This window comes from Diadema antillarum, unplaced genomic scaffold (genome assembly GCF_040938485.1).
Source record: "Diadema antillarum isolate AM-2024a unplaced genomic scaffold, OU_Dant_1.0 scf00000043, whole genome shotgun sequence".
In the NCBI taxonomy this organism is placed as follows: domain Eukaryota; kingdom Metazoa; phylum Echinodermata; class Echinoidea; order Diadematoida; family Diadematidae; genus Diadema; species Diadema antillarum.
Genome location: NW_027270932.1, coordinates 570,214 through 582,961, shown reverse-complemented (window position 1 = coordinate 582,961; position 12,748 = coordinate 570,214). Strand labels below are relative to the sequence as shown.

The 12,748-nt window shown below is 41.4% G+C and overlaps 1 protein-coding gene across 1 annotated transcript in view; it reads left to right on the top strand.

Moving 5' to 3' along the window:
• LOC139713187 (high affinity cGMP-specific 3',5'-cyclic phosphodiesterase 9A-like) overlaps positions 1-11,465 on the top strand; it is a 267,383-nt gene extending 255,918 nt beyond the window's left edge. Inside the window, exons 11-13 of the mRNA XM_071624937.1 lie at positions 5,589-5,693; positions 8,860-9,006; positions 11,038-11,465. Coding sequence (XP_071481038.1) covers positions 5,589-5,693; positions 8,860-9,006; positions 11,038-11,412 — 627 coding nt within the window. The 3' untranslated portion in view covers positions 11,413-11,465. The remainder of the gene's footprint in view (positions 1-5,588; positions 5,694-8,859; positions 9,007-11,037) is intronic.
• The last annotated feature ends 1,283 nt before the right edge of the window (positions 11,466-12,748 follow it).

Here is a 12,748-nt window from a genome sequence, read left to right as displayed (position 1 = left end):
CACAAGGGCACTTTTTTACCCTGCATTTGGAACAATGCTTATAAATCTACCCCCCTCTTGATGAAATAACTTGTTTATTTCATGGGAATGGATTGTTTCGTTTTTATTTACACTCAGATCTTAGAACACAGTGGCACCCTTTTGGTTCTCAGCTGACGTTATCATGCATATAAAGTTGGTGTGCATCAGCCTTACCAGGGGTACCCGGAAAAAAAAAGAATGGAAATGTCAAGCCAGTTTAAATTTCCCACTTCAAACTTTGTGACTGTTTATAAGTGTTTTTCTTTTCATCATTTTTGTGACTGTTGTGTAAAAGTTCTCCTCATGTGGCTTGTATATAACGCTCCAGAATAATTGCTGAGCACACTGGAGGGTTACATGGGCAAGTTTTCTACCACAAGTGTTTGCTCGATGTGTTGGAAGACACCTGTGTGCAGGGATTGTATACTTTGTCGTCGTGAGCATCTGTCGTTCATTACATGCTCATCTGCTGATTGGTCAATTGACCTTCGACTCGAGTAAGGACACCCCCCCCCCCCCCCCCCCCCCCCCCCCCCCCCCCGGCAGATGGTCAAGCTCCCGAAGATTGAATTGCGTGGTTAGTGGTGATTATTGGTTGCCTGGCAACAAGAGGACAATGGACAGATGAACGGGAAGCGTAGATTGCACGAAATAGCTGGACGCGGGAAACGAGAACTCGTGGGTCAGTTAATTGTCGCCATCGTTGTTTGCCTACGTCACGCCGGCGGATTAACCACAGTCTGTGACGTGCCTTTTACACCTTTTGGTTTTCATTTTATTTCAATGTCTGGAGAGCAAGAACAAACTGTAATTGGATGAGTGCTGATTGCCCATGTGATGTTTACTAGTACCACCTGTATCTTATAGTTTCAGTTCAAGCGACAGTGGCTTATCATGTTCAGGTTGATTTTACTGAATAGAGTATACACGATATAACCATTCAAGCAGTAGGGCAGAGATTTCAGCAACATCAAGCATGATATACGAACCTTTTTCTTTTTTATATATTGCTTAAGTGTTTTTTCCCTGAATAATTTAATGAACTGGTTACAACCTTGTCATGTACAATGTAAATTCAAAGAGATGATATTGTCATTAACTCCCAAACCCTCCTCCCGTCAGTATATATGAAAAAAAGGAAATATGTGTAGCAAATTCATTTTGTAGTCAATTATCAGGGACGGATCTTTCCATAAAGGGTGGGGGGTGGGACGCCTTTACAAAATTAAAGGGGAGGTTGTGCCCCCCCTCCATTTTATTTTTGTTCCTGTTTTAACAAAAATAAATGGGGGGGGGGGGGGGGCACACACCTGATGTGCCCCCGTCTGGGCCCGCCACTGATTATATTGTTCTCACAACAATTTCCATAGAAATGCTATCATTGTTCTGTTGTTGAAACACCAACCAAAAATGTGGTGCAAAAATAATTTATAAACTTTTCTTGGTGACTTCATGAAAACAGAAACCTTTTTTTTCAAGAATTGTGTGTAGCTCAGTAGGAGACTTGTGAGGCCATTTAGAATTTAGTAATTATTTCATATAAAGTCTGCTTTTGATGACAGAAGATGTAGTTATAGGGGAGTCTGGAAGGCTTCCAGGGGAAGACTGTACCCTCTTTAAGATGCAGAGCATTTTTCTTTCTTTCTAACCATATCAGAGTTCTGTTTTACCCACCTATCAAAAAGCCGAATGATGTGGAAGAATGTGTCTGAATGCTACATGGCCTGTCTATGAGGACTTACTTTTGGACATACAATGGTATTTTCTGTGAGATCAATCTGATTTGCTTGAAGTCCTGTCACTGGATCAGTTTGAGACGATAAAATTCTTCATTTCTTGAAATTTTTGTACGTTACAAAGCAAATGAGAGAATCACTGTTTCCAAGGAGATCCCACTTTTCAGAACTTGTTTGCAGTGAACCTGTTGGATTGAGTAATTTATGTCCTTTAAAAGGACATTTAAAATATAGAAGGGTTAGAAAAAAATGAAAGTACTCTCCACATTCCCAGGATGCCATGCAAATGGGGATGGGGGTGGCTACTTCCTCGTATAAAGTGCCGCTCCCCGAGAGTCATGGAGATGCCTCGCTACCGTTGGCGGGAGAGTCACGCTCTCGAACGAAGGGGGCGACGATGTGAAATTTCTTCCCCCGCGTACGCGTGCGTGCACATTCATGAGCGTAACATGAGACGGCTTGCCCACTTAATGGAGTGTCGTGTGACACACATTTTCAGAGTGAACGTAGTTTGCAATGATTTTTTTTCCTCCTTTTTTGGGGGGAGGGCCATTGCTGTCGTAAATGTGTAAGTTGTTTTATTTATTTGTTTCAAGCCCTTTGTGGGAGATGCAACCCATTTAGAGTGATTCAATCTTCAGGAAAGCCTCCAAATGCTATTGACTTTCTGCTTGAATTTTGCATCCAACCACGTCCATTACAGCAATCACCATTTTACGTCAGAATAAGGATGCTACCTCATTTCTAATCACATGGCAGCCCGTCCTCTTTGAAAACTTAAAATTGGGATTTGAATAATGATTATTCGTGGCACATGGATAAGAAGGATGCTTTGGGTGATTTAACTTATCTATGAAGTTGCCCTTATTACATGGTATCTTTAAAATATTGCAGAATTGTCAGTTAGAATAATATATCATGGCAAACAGCTGCCCTGAACATGTTTGAGGTATGCTTACAAAAAACATGTATGAAGAGTTAGAATATACATGTAAAAGCCAACATAATTCATTTTCAATAATTTGAGATTTTTTCGATTGAAAGTGCTGAAAAACAAAGGGGGTGGCCTAAATAACATCTTCAAAAATATTTCTTGTCTGTAATGAGCGCAGTATCATTGAAAACATTTAATTTGTCTCTATTTGATGATGAGCTTTCTCAAATTATTTTGATTTTTTTTTTTTTTGTATTTAGACGCTTTATATATATTCATAATTTTATTCTTATTTCTTTGAAAGAGCACTTTGCGTGTATCATGTGAGCTCCTGGTATGGAAAGCAGAGAACAGTGAAGTGTCCAGCAAATATTAGAGAGATATCATCATGTGGGTCTTATCTGATGAACCACTGACTTTGCCCGCAGAGAATTATCTGAAGAGTATCTTTGTAGAGTGGGGTTTGCGGGCACTTCAGTCTCAAACTACACACAGACACACACAGACACACACACACAAACAAACACACACACAGTATTCAATGAGCAGGTGCTGTCCATGTCTACAACAGGAAATGGGTATTCCCCCATTTCCTGAGCCAATCAGAGCACAGGCGATGGAAATCAATATTGCCCCTGATGAGAGCAGGATGGTGTTTCTGCGTTTCTTTCTTCCACCCTGCCTGTACTTACCACCTTCTGCCATTTCTCTCGCTTTGTATCCACCATATTTTATATCAATTCATCTATCAATCTCTGTCTTTTTGTCTTCCTCTTACATTCTGTCTGTCTGTTCCTACCTGTCTGTCCATTCATCAGTCTCTCCCCGAGTCAATTTAATTCATGTCTTCATGTTCATAGGATTTTTTCTCCTGGATGCTATCTCTCCCTCTCTCTCTCTCTCTCTCTCTCTCTCTGCCTGTCTGTGTATATATGTATGTATGTATGTATGAATGTATGTATGTATGTATGTATGTATGTATGTATTTATATATGTATGTATGTAACTATGTATGTATGTATGTATCTATGTATCTGTCTATCTATTTATCTATCTATCTGTTTATCTGTTAATCTGTTTTATCTATATGTGTATCTATCTATCTATCTATCTATCTATCTATCTATCTATCTATCTTTCTGTTTATCTATCTACAATGTATCTGTCTATCTATCCATCTGTTTATCTATCTATCTATCAGTCTATCTATCTGTCCATCTGTCTACGAAACCCTCTCACAACAGTCATGTCTACTTGTTTGGTGTATCTTATCATTTACATCAATGTCAGGCAATTTGTCAGTCAGTTGCAATAAAAACAACTCAGTACAGGAATTTCACTAACTTGAATAAATATGCAGTAGCCGCTGCATGCTATAACAATTAGCAATGCTATAAACAATTAGAACCAACACTAGCTGTCGGGTGGAAGCTCGGTGGTCTAGTGGATAGGACGCCTGTCCGATGATCAGGAGGCCGTAGGTTCGAATCCCGCCTTAGTATGTATGCCCGTGATTTTTTATCATGATGGCTACTGCGGTGAACACTGATTAATTGGGTGCTAATTTACGTCAGTGTGTGGCAATTTGTCAATCGGTTGCAATAAAAATAACTAGACGGAAAAAATCCATTGATTTGAATGTGTAGTGTATCTGTAGGCCTCTCCATCTACACTGTGTATGATCTCTCCCTATATCTATACCTCTCTCTATCTTTCTCCCCATCTGTCATTTGTGCCTGACTTTATCTTTAAGCGAAATGTGCAAAGTTGGCAAGTCGTTGGCTGAGTCAGGCATGCAAACACGGCACACGAAGAGTTACAAGTGTGTTCTATTGTTATAGGTATAAAGGCAGTACAACTTTTTTTTAATGTGTAATATGTCTAGTGAGTGCAGTGGGCATTGAAGCTTACCCATTTGTGCTCATTTTCACACAAGTTTAACCTTTGAGACACACCTAGTACAGTGCACCCATTTATCTTACTTAAAAGCTGTCACATCAAATGAAAATCATCCCAGTTATTACATGTCTGGAATGATTGATTTGACAACGGGTGTGGTGTTTTTCACATTCTGCTGTCTCGTATTAGAAATAAAGTCCAGGTCGGTGTGTATCATTGCTCTATTTCTCTCATAGTCTCTGTTGAGCACCCTCAAAAAATACTTGAATGCGCCGCATCTTTGGAGCTCAGCGTCAATTTATCTATGTCACATCGATACATCACGCCGGCACATCTAGAGTTGTAATTACAAGAAATAGAGCATGCCAGTGAAGCTATCATGGGGGGGGGGGGGGAGAGAGATGAGTTGCTTGCTGTTCATTGAAAAGTTGATCCTTCAGGATGGGGAGAAACTATGGAATGCTGGGATGGTGGGGTGATGCAGTTGGAGTCGGTTTCACATCGAGGGAGATATTGATAGATGGTGTGCAACCAATGCAGCGATGTTCTGTAAAAAATGTGGAATTCAGATTAGGAGTGAGAATGAACACCTCGGAGTGGCAAAGAGTGTCCCTAGGGAGAAAGATGATAATGTGAACCAATTTTCAGCATTATCACCTCCTGAAAAAAATGATCATCCGTTGCCATGGCGACAGAAGATTGATACCTTACAAAAGGCAGTCATTGTCTATGCCCATTTTGTGTTTGAACCTTGTACTCGATTCTTGACCTTCGGTCAGCCAGTGGTGATGATTTGGATGGTTTTGGCCATCTCTTGACCACTTGACATAACATCTGACCAGAATGATTCTTGTGGTAATGCACATCTTTGCATTAACTGGTCATAGTCACCATTTTCAGGTTTTTATCTATAGCCTACCAAGTTTGTATTAGCCATGTGTAGGACATTGCTTTTGTTTAATCTCTCTTGTCCATTTCTTGACCATCACTCCATGCAGCTGACCAAGATATGCATCAAGGTAGCAGACATCTCCAATGAGGCGAGGCCGATGGATGTGGCAGAGCCGTGGATAGACTGTCTTCTACAAGAATTCTTCAACCAGGTTTGTGGTGATTGCCTGAATATGGCTGTATTATCGTATGACAATATACCTGTATATATATTTTTATGCAGGCTGGATGACAAAAGTCAATTTAGAAGTGCGTTAAAAGGTGGAAATACATTGCAGACAGCACACCACAATGCAGTGTCACAAATAACACATTGCAGTTTGCTCTGATGGTCGTTGGGCGAATCAAGCAATTTCATTGGTCGAAGTGTCTCACTGAATCATTCAGTGCTGAATTGTTCATTAGGAGCGGTGCGCTGGTCAGGTTTCTACTGGCTCATGAATAACGAGCAGATCTCCAATGGCCCTTGCACTGATGCAGTTGGCTTCACCTCTCTTTGCTTACAACTTGCAGCAGTTAAAGAGAGAGGACAGTAGATCAAGGCTAGTACCTGGTATGAAAAAAAGAAGAGAAAGAAATAGATTAAACACACAAGAGACTTATGAACTGGTAGATTTGCATTTCTGTTCTGTGGGGCTAGAGCCTTTGGTAAAGAGCAATTGGACAAACAAGCAAATCCTATGTTGACTTCAGTGAAATGTGTGGGGGTTTTTTTGGCTTGTAAACTATATTGTTTCTGAGGAATTCACTGTATTCATATGTGACCGGCGACAACGGTTTCAGGCAAAAGTCGGGCATTTTGAAAATTCATTTTTTCACTGAATCACATTGCCCATTTCCTAAGCTTTGCATTGATATAAAACACTTGCATTCTTTGGCACCATAAGTTGGCATGGAAAGCGAAATAAAATGCACTTTTTAAGTTGTTAGCCTGACAAAATTGCGAGAAAACGGGCTTTGAAGATTCACCTCTTTCTCAAAGACAATGTCCGAGCGGCGATGCGAGGTGAGAATCACCCATCCGTACGATGGTGCCAATCGATGTTAAGCCCCGCCTCTAGCAACCACATCGCCTTCTGATTGGCTCACTGAGAGAGTCAAATTTCCCGGGCACCCTCCCTAGGAGCTCAGTGTATGGAGCCGAAAAACAATGCGGTTCGCTCGGGTTTGTTTTTCGTAATACCATTACGTCTTTCAAGATAGCGGATACAATAATATTGCACGTATGGTGTACATGTGTATGGTGCATGCATTACGCAATGGCATCCACACGCCATGACCATGTGCATGTAACAGGAGCGGGTGGCGAATCCACACATTTACGAGTCGCGTTTTCATTGTTGTTGATTTGACTTTATCATTGGCGACCATTTTGAAGGCAGAAAAATGCCAGTGCTGGCAAAGGTCACGCTTCCTGTTTGTTTTGCTTTCACAAGCCGTGCATATCTTGCCTTGTTCGGTGGTGTTAATTATATTAAAACAAACAAACAAACACGTCAGTTTCGTGCGATCTTGATGTGTAGTATTTGAATATCTGTAACTGGTTTCATGTGACCTCTCCTTTCCTCTCATCTACCTTTCCTTTAGTCAGTCTGCTGTCATAATTTTTACTGTATGTACAAGTAGACTCTTGTTTTTTTCTTTTCACATGATTATGTCGTGCTAAATGATATTTGTTTCACTTCCGTTGTCGAACATTGCGGTAGAATAGTTTGGATAGAAAGCCAAACGAAGAGCACGCACTATACAGCGTATAAACCACTATAGCAAGAACAATGGAGCATGTAATCGTATATGCACGCGTGGACAAAGCATTCCCCAAAGGCTGCAACTGGTGTCTCCGAAAGACGAATTATGTAAATGTGTGAGACGCACCAGCCAATCGCATGCGAGACCTTGCGCCGTAGCAACGCTGGGGATATTGGCGCGGCGTTCGAAAGAAGCTCGAAACTGACGAGTGCGATCCAACATCGGGTGCTTAAAATTCCATTTTCGATAGGAAAAACGTAGTCTTATGCTATGAAATGTAGAGTAGATGTAGAAAACATATCAAAGATTCGATTTCTGCAAAAAACCCAAATCGACAAAAATAATGATAAAGATCTTTGTACCCCGCCTAGGAGGAAATTTGCTCTTGCGACTTTTGCCTGAAACCGTTGTCGCGGGTCACATATGATTACTCTAATAAGAATATCAGGCTTGGTGAAATGGACATGGACCTCCTGTGAACACAATCTATATTTGTGTACTCTCATAACCTGTATGAATATGTAGTGACACAACATTTACTCTTGTGATAAATGATGCAGTCTTATTTTTGCCAAGGACTTAAGGCCAGGGTTAGGGTTGTGATAGGGTTTTAGGTTTACATTGATGTGAGGATTAGGATTAGGGTTGGGGTCATGTTTGGTGCAGCGTGGAGATGTTTCATGGGAGCTTTTGTTGCTAGAGGAACTGTCATGGAACTTAAAGGTGCATAGTCCCAGTAGTGTAGAGGGCGCTGTTGATGATACTGCCAATCACCGTTAGCATTGATACGAAGATTACCGAAGTTGAGCTGTCATCAAGAGTAAAGTGCGTAGGTGCTGCTAAGTAACGTTGCCGTCGTTGTTTTCTCTGCGCATCGCGCAGCCTGTAGTAATGCCAGGTTGCGTGCTTATGTGCTTGTTATTATGACATCACAAAAGAAGTTTGCTAAAGCTGTCATCCCCCTCAGCCGAATCATGAGCCAAACTGTGATCGGACCACTGACTACAGTGAATCGGACTTCTTCGGACTCGGGGAAGTGGGCCAAAGCATAAGCGCTAAAGAGGAGTAGATAGCGTAGGTCTCTATAGGAAACTTGCGCCGTGCGCCCGCGTACGCATTTGACTAAAGCACCGGGACCATGCACCTTTAATATGTACCCACAAAAGAGAAAAGCATCTTTCTTGGGCTTCATGGAGAAAAAGTGAAGCAGACAGAATTTATATATGATTGCTAGATCTAATGTCTTGTTCCTCAATCAGAGCATTATAACCAGAGGATGAGCTACTTTTGCTGTAACACCTGGTTTTCACATACATGTACAGTACACCTGCCCGACTATACTGGGACTACGTAGTCCTCAACAGGTTGATTAGGTTAGGTGAATTTTGTGGGATAGTTTCCCCTTTGTGTGCTTGGTTTTGTGTTGTTTTGTATTTTGTCAGCTGTTAAATCATAATTTTGCTTGCACTCTGATTATAACTGTGTCATTATCTGGCACCAACTAATGCCAATGTGTACCTCTCTTCCATCTCATTTGTTCCCCGCATCCATTCTGCATCCTTCCTCCAGAGTGACATGGAGAAGCTGGAGGGGCTCCCCGTTGCACCCTTCATGGACCGGGAGAAGGTCACCAAGCACTCTTCCCAGACGGGATTCATCCGCTTTGTGCTGCTACCCCTCTTCGAGGCACTGGGGACACTCTTACCTAAACTGGATGTGAGTTTACATATTCTTCTTTTTGTTGTTGTCTCTCCAAACTTTTGTTGTCATTTCATTGGACTCGTGTTTCCATACAGTGTCAAAAAAAAATGCCAAGATTACTCATCCCATTACTCTCTTCAAACTTGACAAGAGGGCACCATTACTCGATAAAACCCATAAACCCATAAACCAGTTTGGCTGTCCTCTCCCGAGGACGGACAGTCAAACTGTCCGGAATGTCGAGCCTTCTCTTCTCTCTTCGCTCTCCTTGCCCCTTTCTTCTGGTTCACAGTCCTTTTCAGGGCTCACACATTCTCAAGAAAGAATACCTCTACTCTCGCTTACCCTCCATCTTGTCTCTCCTTTCTCACCTCTCCCTCTTCACTTGTCTACTATCTCCTTTTCCAGCAGTCCTTATAAGGACTTTAATACCACGTGGTGAACCATAAACTCAGTCTTTGTGACTGGCAGATCGTTGTCATAGTGAGGGCTACACTCTCAGATGCCCTTAATGATGCTAGGGAGTATTGAGTTCATTGAAAGAAAGAGATTATTTAATATGCAAAGGGAAAAAGATGTACTGTAACAGATTTTTATCAAATGTCGCCCCCCCCTCCCCCACCCCCCCCCCCCCCCCCCCCTGTATGTTTTAAGATCACAACTGCTGATCTGCAATTTGAACAAACATGTCGGGGAAAATGAAACCAGTGGGATTCCAACCTGTCATCCACTGCTTTCCAGGCAGTGACGTGTTACCACCAGGCTACTTCTCCCTTGTGGCTGTTATTGGCACAATGAACTTGGAACAAATAATACCTACAGTGTTTAAGGCTCTGAATTTCAACATTGTTAAAGGAGAACTCTGGCTGATTTGTAGACTTATACATTTGAACAACTATTGATTGATTATACAAGGTACAGAGTTTCAGAGGGGATGAGGAATAAGAATGTAACAAAATTTATAACAAATCACGATGAACGAGGATGATGACATAGCAGCTTCACCTTAAAAATGCATGAGTGGGGGCTCAAGGAAGCAGAACAAAAATGAGAAAGCATACACTGTACATAAATTCTACACAGGTGACCTTGTTAAAGGGGAAGGCTAGTAACTGATCAGTGGGAATCAGTAAAAATGCTGGGAGATGATTGTTCCAATCCTTATGGGATTCATTCAAGAGTTCATTGTATATCTATTGTTATGTGAAAATGATTTGCTTCAGAATGGTCTCATATTCAAGTAATGTGCAGTTTAATGCTTCCAGGTTAGCGTCCCTGGTCAGTGACGGAGCATTAATCTGCACATTACTTGAATATGAGACTGTTCTGAAGCAAATCATTTTCACACAACAATAGATATACAATGAACTCTTGAATGAATCCCATAAGGATTGGAACAATCATCTCCCAGCATTTCCACTGATTCCCACTGATCAGTTACTAGCCTTCCCCTTTAAGCAAGAGATATTGTAACGGATTACGTTACTACATGATTGTATTCTTATGGTGAGCCCCACTCATGCATTCTTATGGTGAAGCTGCTATGTCACCATCCTTGTTCAGTGAAATTTGTTTTCAGGTTTTTTCACGGTATTGGTTTCTCTGCTCAAGGACCACATTAAATTCCACAAATCTTAAAATGGAGCAGCCGATTTATGTACTACATGATATGAATAGCTATTGTGAAAATTGTGTGGACTTCTCCTTTAATTCAAAATAGTCCAAGGTGGAGGAGGCCTATCAAAATGAAAGAAAGAAATATTACCCATGCAGAGGGGAGAGTGTGGAGATTGTTCAATACTCATTTGAACACACAAAAGGAATGGGTAATATGCAATATCATGGCCTGTTTGTGAAGTACAGAGAAACACTTCCCTCCTAGCTAATGTCTTTGTCGTTATCAAGAGCTTAAAAGTTTGTAAGTGTTGCGTGGATTCTAAACCAATGTGGCTGAGCAATAGGAGTGGCAGTTGGTGTGTGTTTAGGTGTCATGTAGACAAGTCTAGCAGCTTTGTTCTGCATCTGTTCTGTGTCTGTTACTTTCAGAGTCATATAATCGAGCCGGTGCGGTACGCCCTCAAGTATTACTCGGAGATGGCGAAGGCACTGGAGGAGGAGAAGAAGCGCAGCAACGAGAGGCGGGACTCCCTCACCAACGGCAACAGTACGACGTCAAAGAAGAACGTAGAGAACAGCTCCTCCACGTCGTCGACGACATCGTCGTCGACCAGCTCGCTGGGCCAGAACGGCAAGAGGCCGCCGGCGGCGACGGTGGGCAGCACAGCGGGCAACAAAGCAGGGAGCAACCCGAATTCAAATAACCCTCACGGGGGAGCCAAGGGGGAAAGGAAGAGCGGCATCAAATCTCCCTCGCCGGCGTCGTCGAGTTCAAGCACGAAATCGACGGCAAAGACCAAATGACGGTGGTGCTTTCTCTGCGGGGGGAAGTGAAGAGCCGAGGAACAGTGCTAAACCAACGGAGAAAAAAAAAGAAAAGAAAATATGATGAAAAACAAAAAAGACGTTTAGATCTCCTCACTGTGCCAGAACTGCAAGGTTGTCGAATGTCGGAACATACAGGGCTGTATCTCTCTTTTACTCTCACCGCTCTCTTATCATTCATATCTAGAAGACTGGACTGATCTCCTTTTGCAGTCACCGCTGCATACAGCCAGCCTCTTCACCCAAATTGACTCTTGCCAACACCAAGACATTACATGTGGGACTACAGACAGCATTTTCTTATTTCATAGATCTTGTGATCTGTGAGCCAGAAGCTATGACCTCAAAAGTAGAAAGAAAAAAAAACAAAACACAAAACAGAAGAACCTGTGCAGACTTTTTTTCTCCATCCTTATTGCAATTTCACAAACAGCAGAGTCAATATCACTTTGATATTTATGTTTATTAGTGTAAACCAAAAGATGTAGTCTTTGATATGGATATTTTTTGTGCACTTCTACTGTAAGTATGCAACATTTGAATGAAGACATCATATACCATAGATACGAGTGATTTTTAGATGGAGAAGATGATGACATACCAAGAAAATGATGACGTTATACTGTCCTATGCATCTCCGTGTTCCTCGTTGTTAATGTTTCACAGTGGTAACTTTTTCCTGAGGGCCTATCAATATCGCAAAATTTGACATGAAAACATTTACCTCCCAACTTCATTCTGTAGATTAGATTTTCATCGTAGTTGGCAATAGTCTACCTTGCCACAGATTTTTATTCATTAGTAAAGCCTCAGACAGCTACACAATTGTAGGCCTACTTATCTGCGAAGCAGCGTGAGAGGGAATCAGAAATGTCATATTTCCATGATAAGCGTAAATTTGATTTCGTTTGTTCTGAAGACGTAGGATGAAGATCAATCTTCTTGAAGTTAGATTTCAGTAGAGTATGTTGTTGTTCTACGTAGCTCTTATTCTAATGAGAATGGACTTTTTGAACCCGAAATCAATGCAAACAAGTATTTATTTTGTGCGAAGGCATTCTTTCAGTACTTGGTGTGAATGATCTGACTTTTTGATATTTTCGTGTAGGACTATTGCCGATGCGTGTTCTACATTTGCAGAACAACACCACTGTTTGTAATGGGTCTTTTTATTATGAATTTACAAGTTTTAGTCAGTGCTTGTCAGTACTTTTAAACTAATTATCTGATGAACCCAGGTGAGGCAATTTGATTATTTAAGATGATAGAGGGTGGAATAATTCACATCGACAAGGTACAATGAGTGTAGTTACCA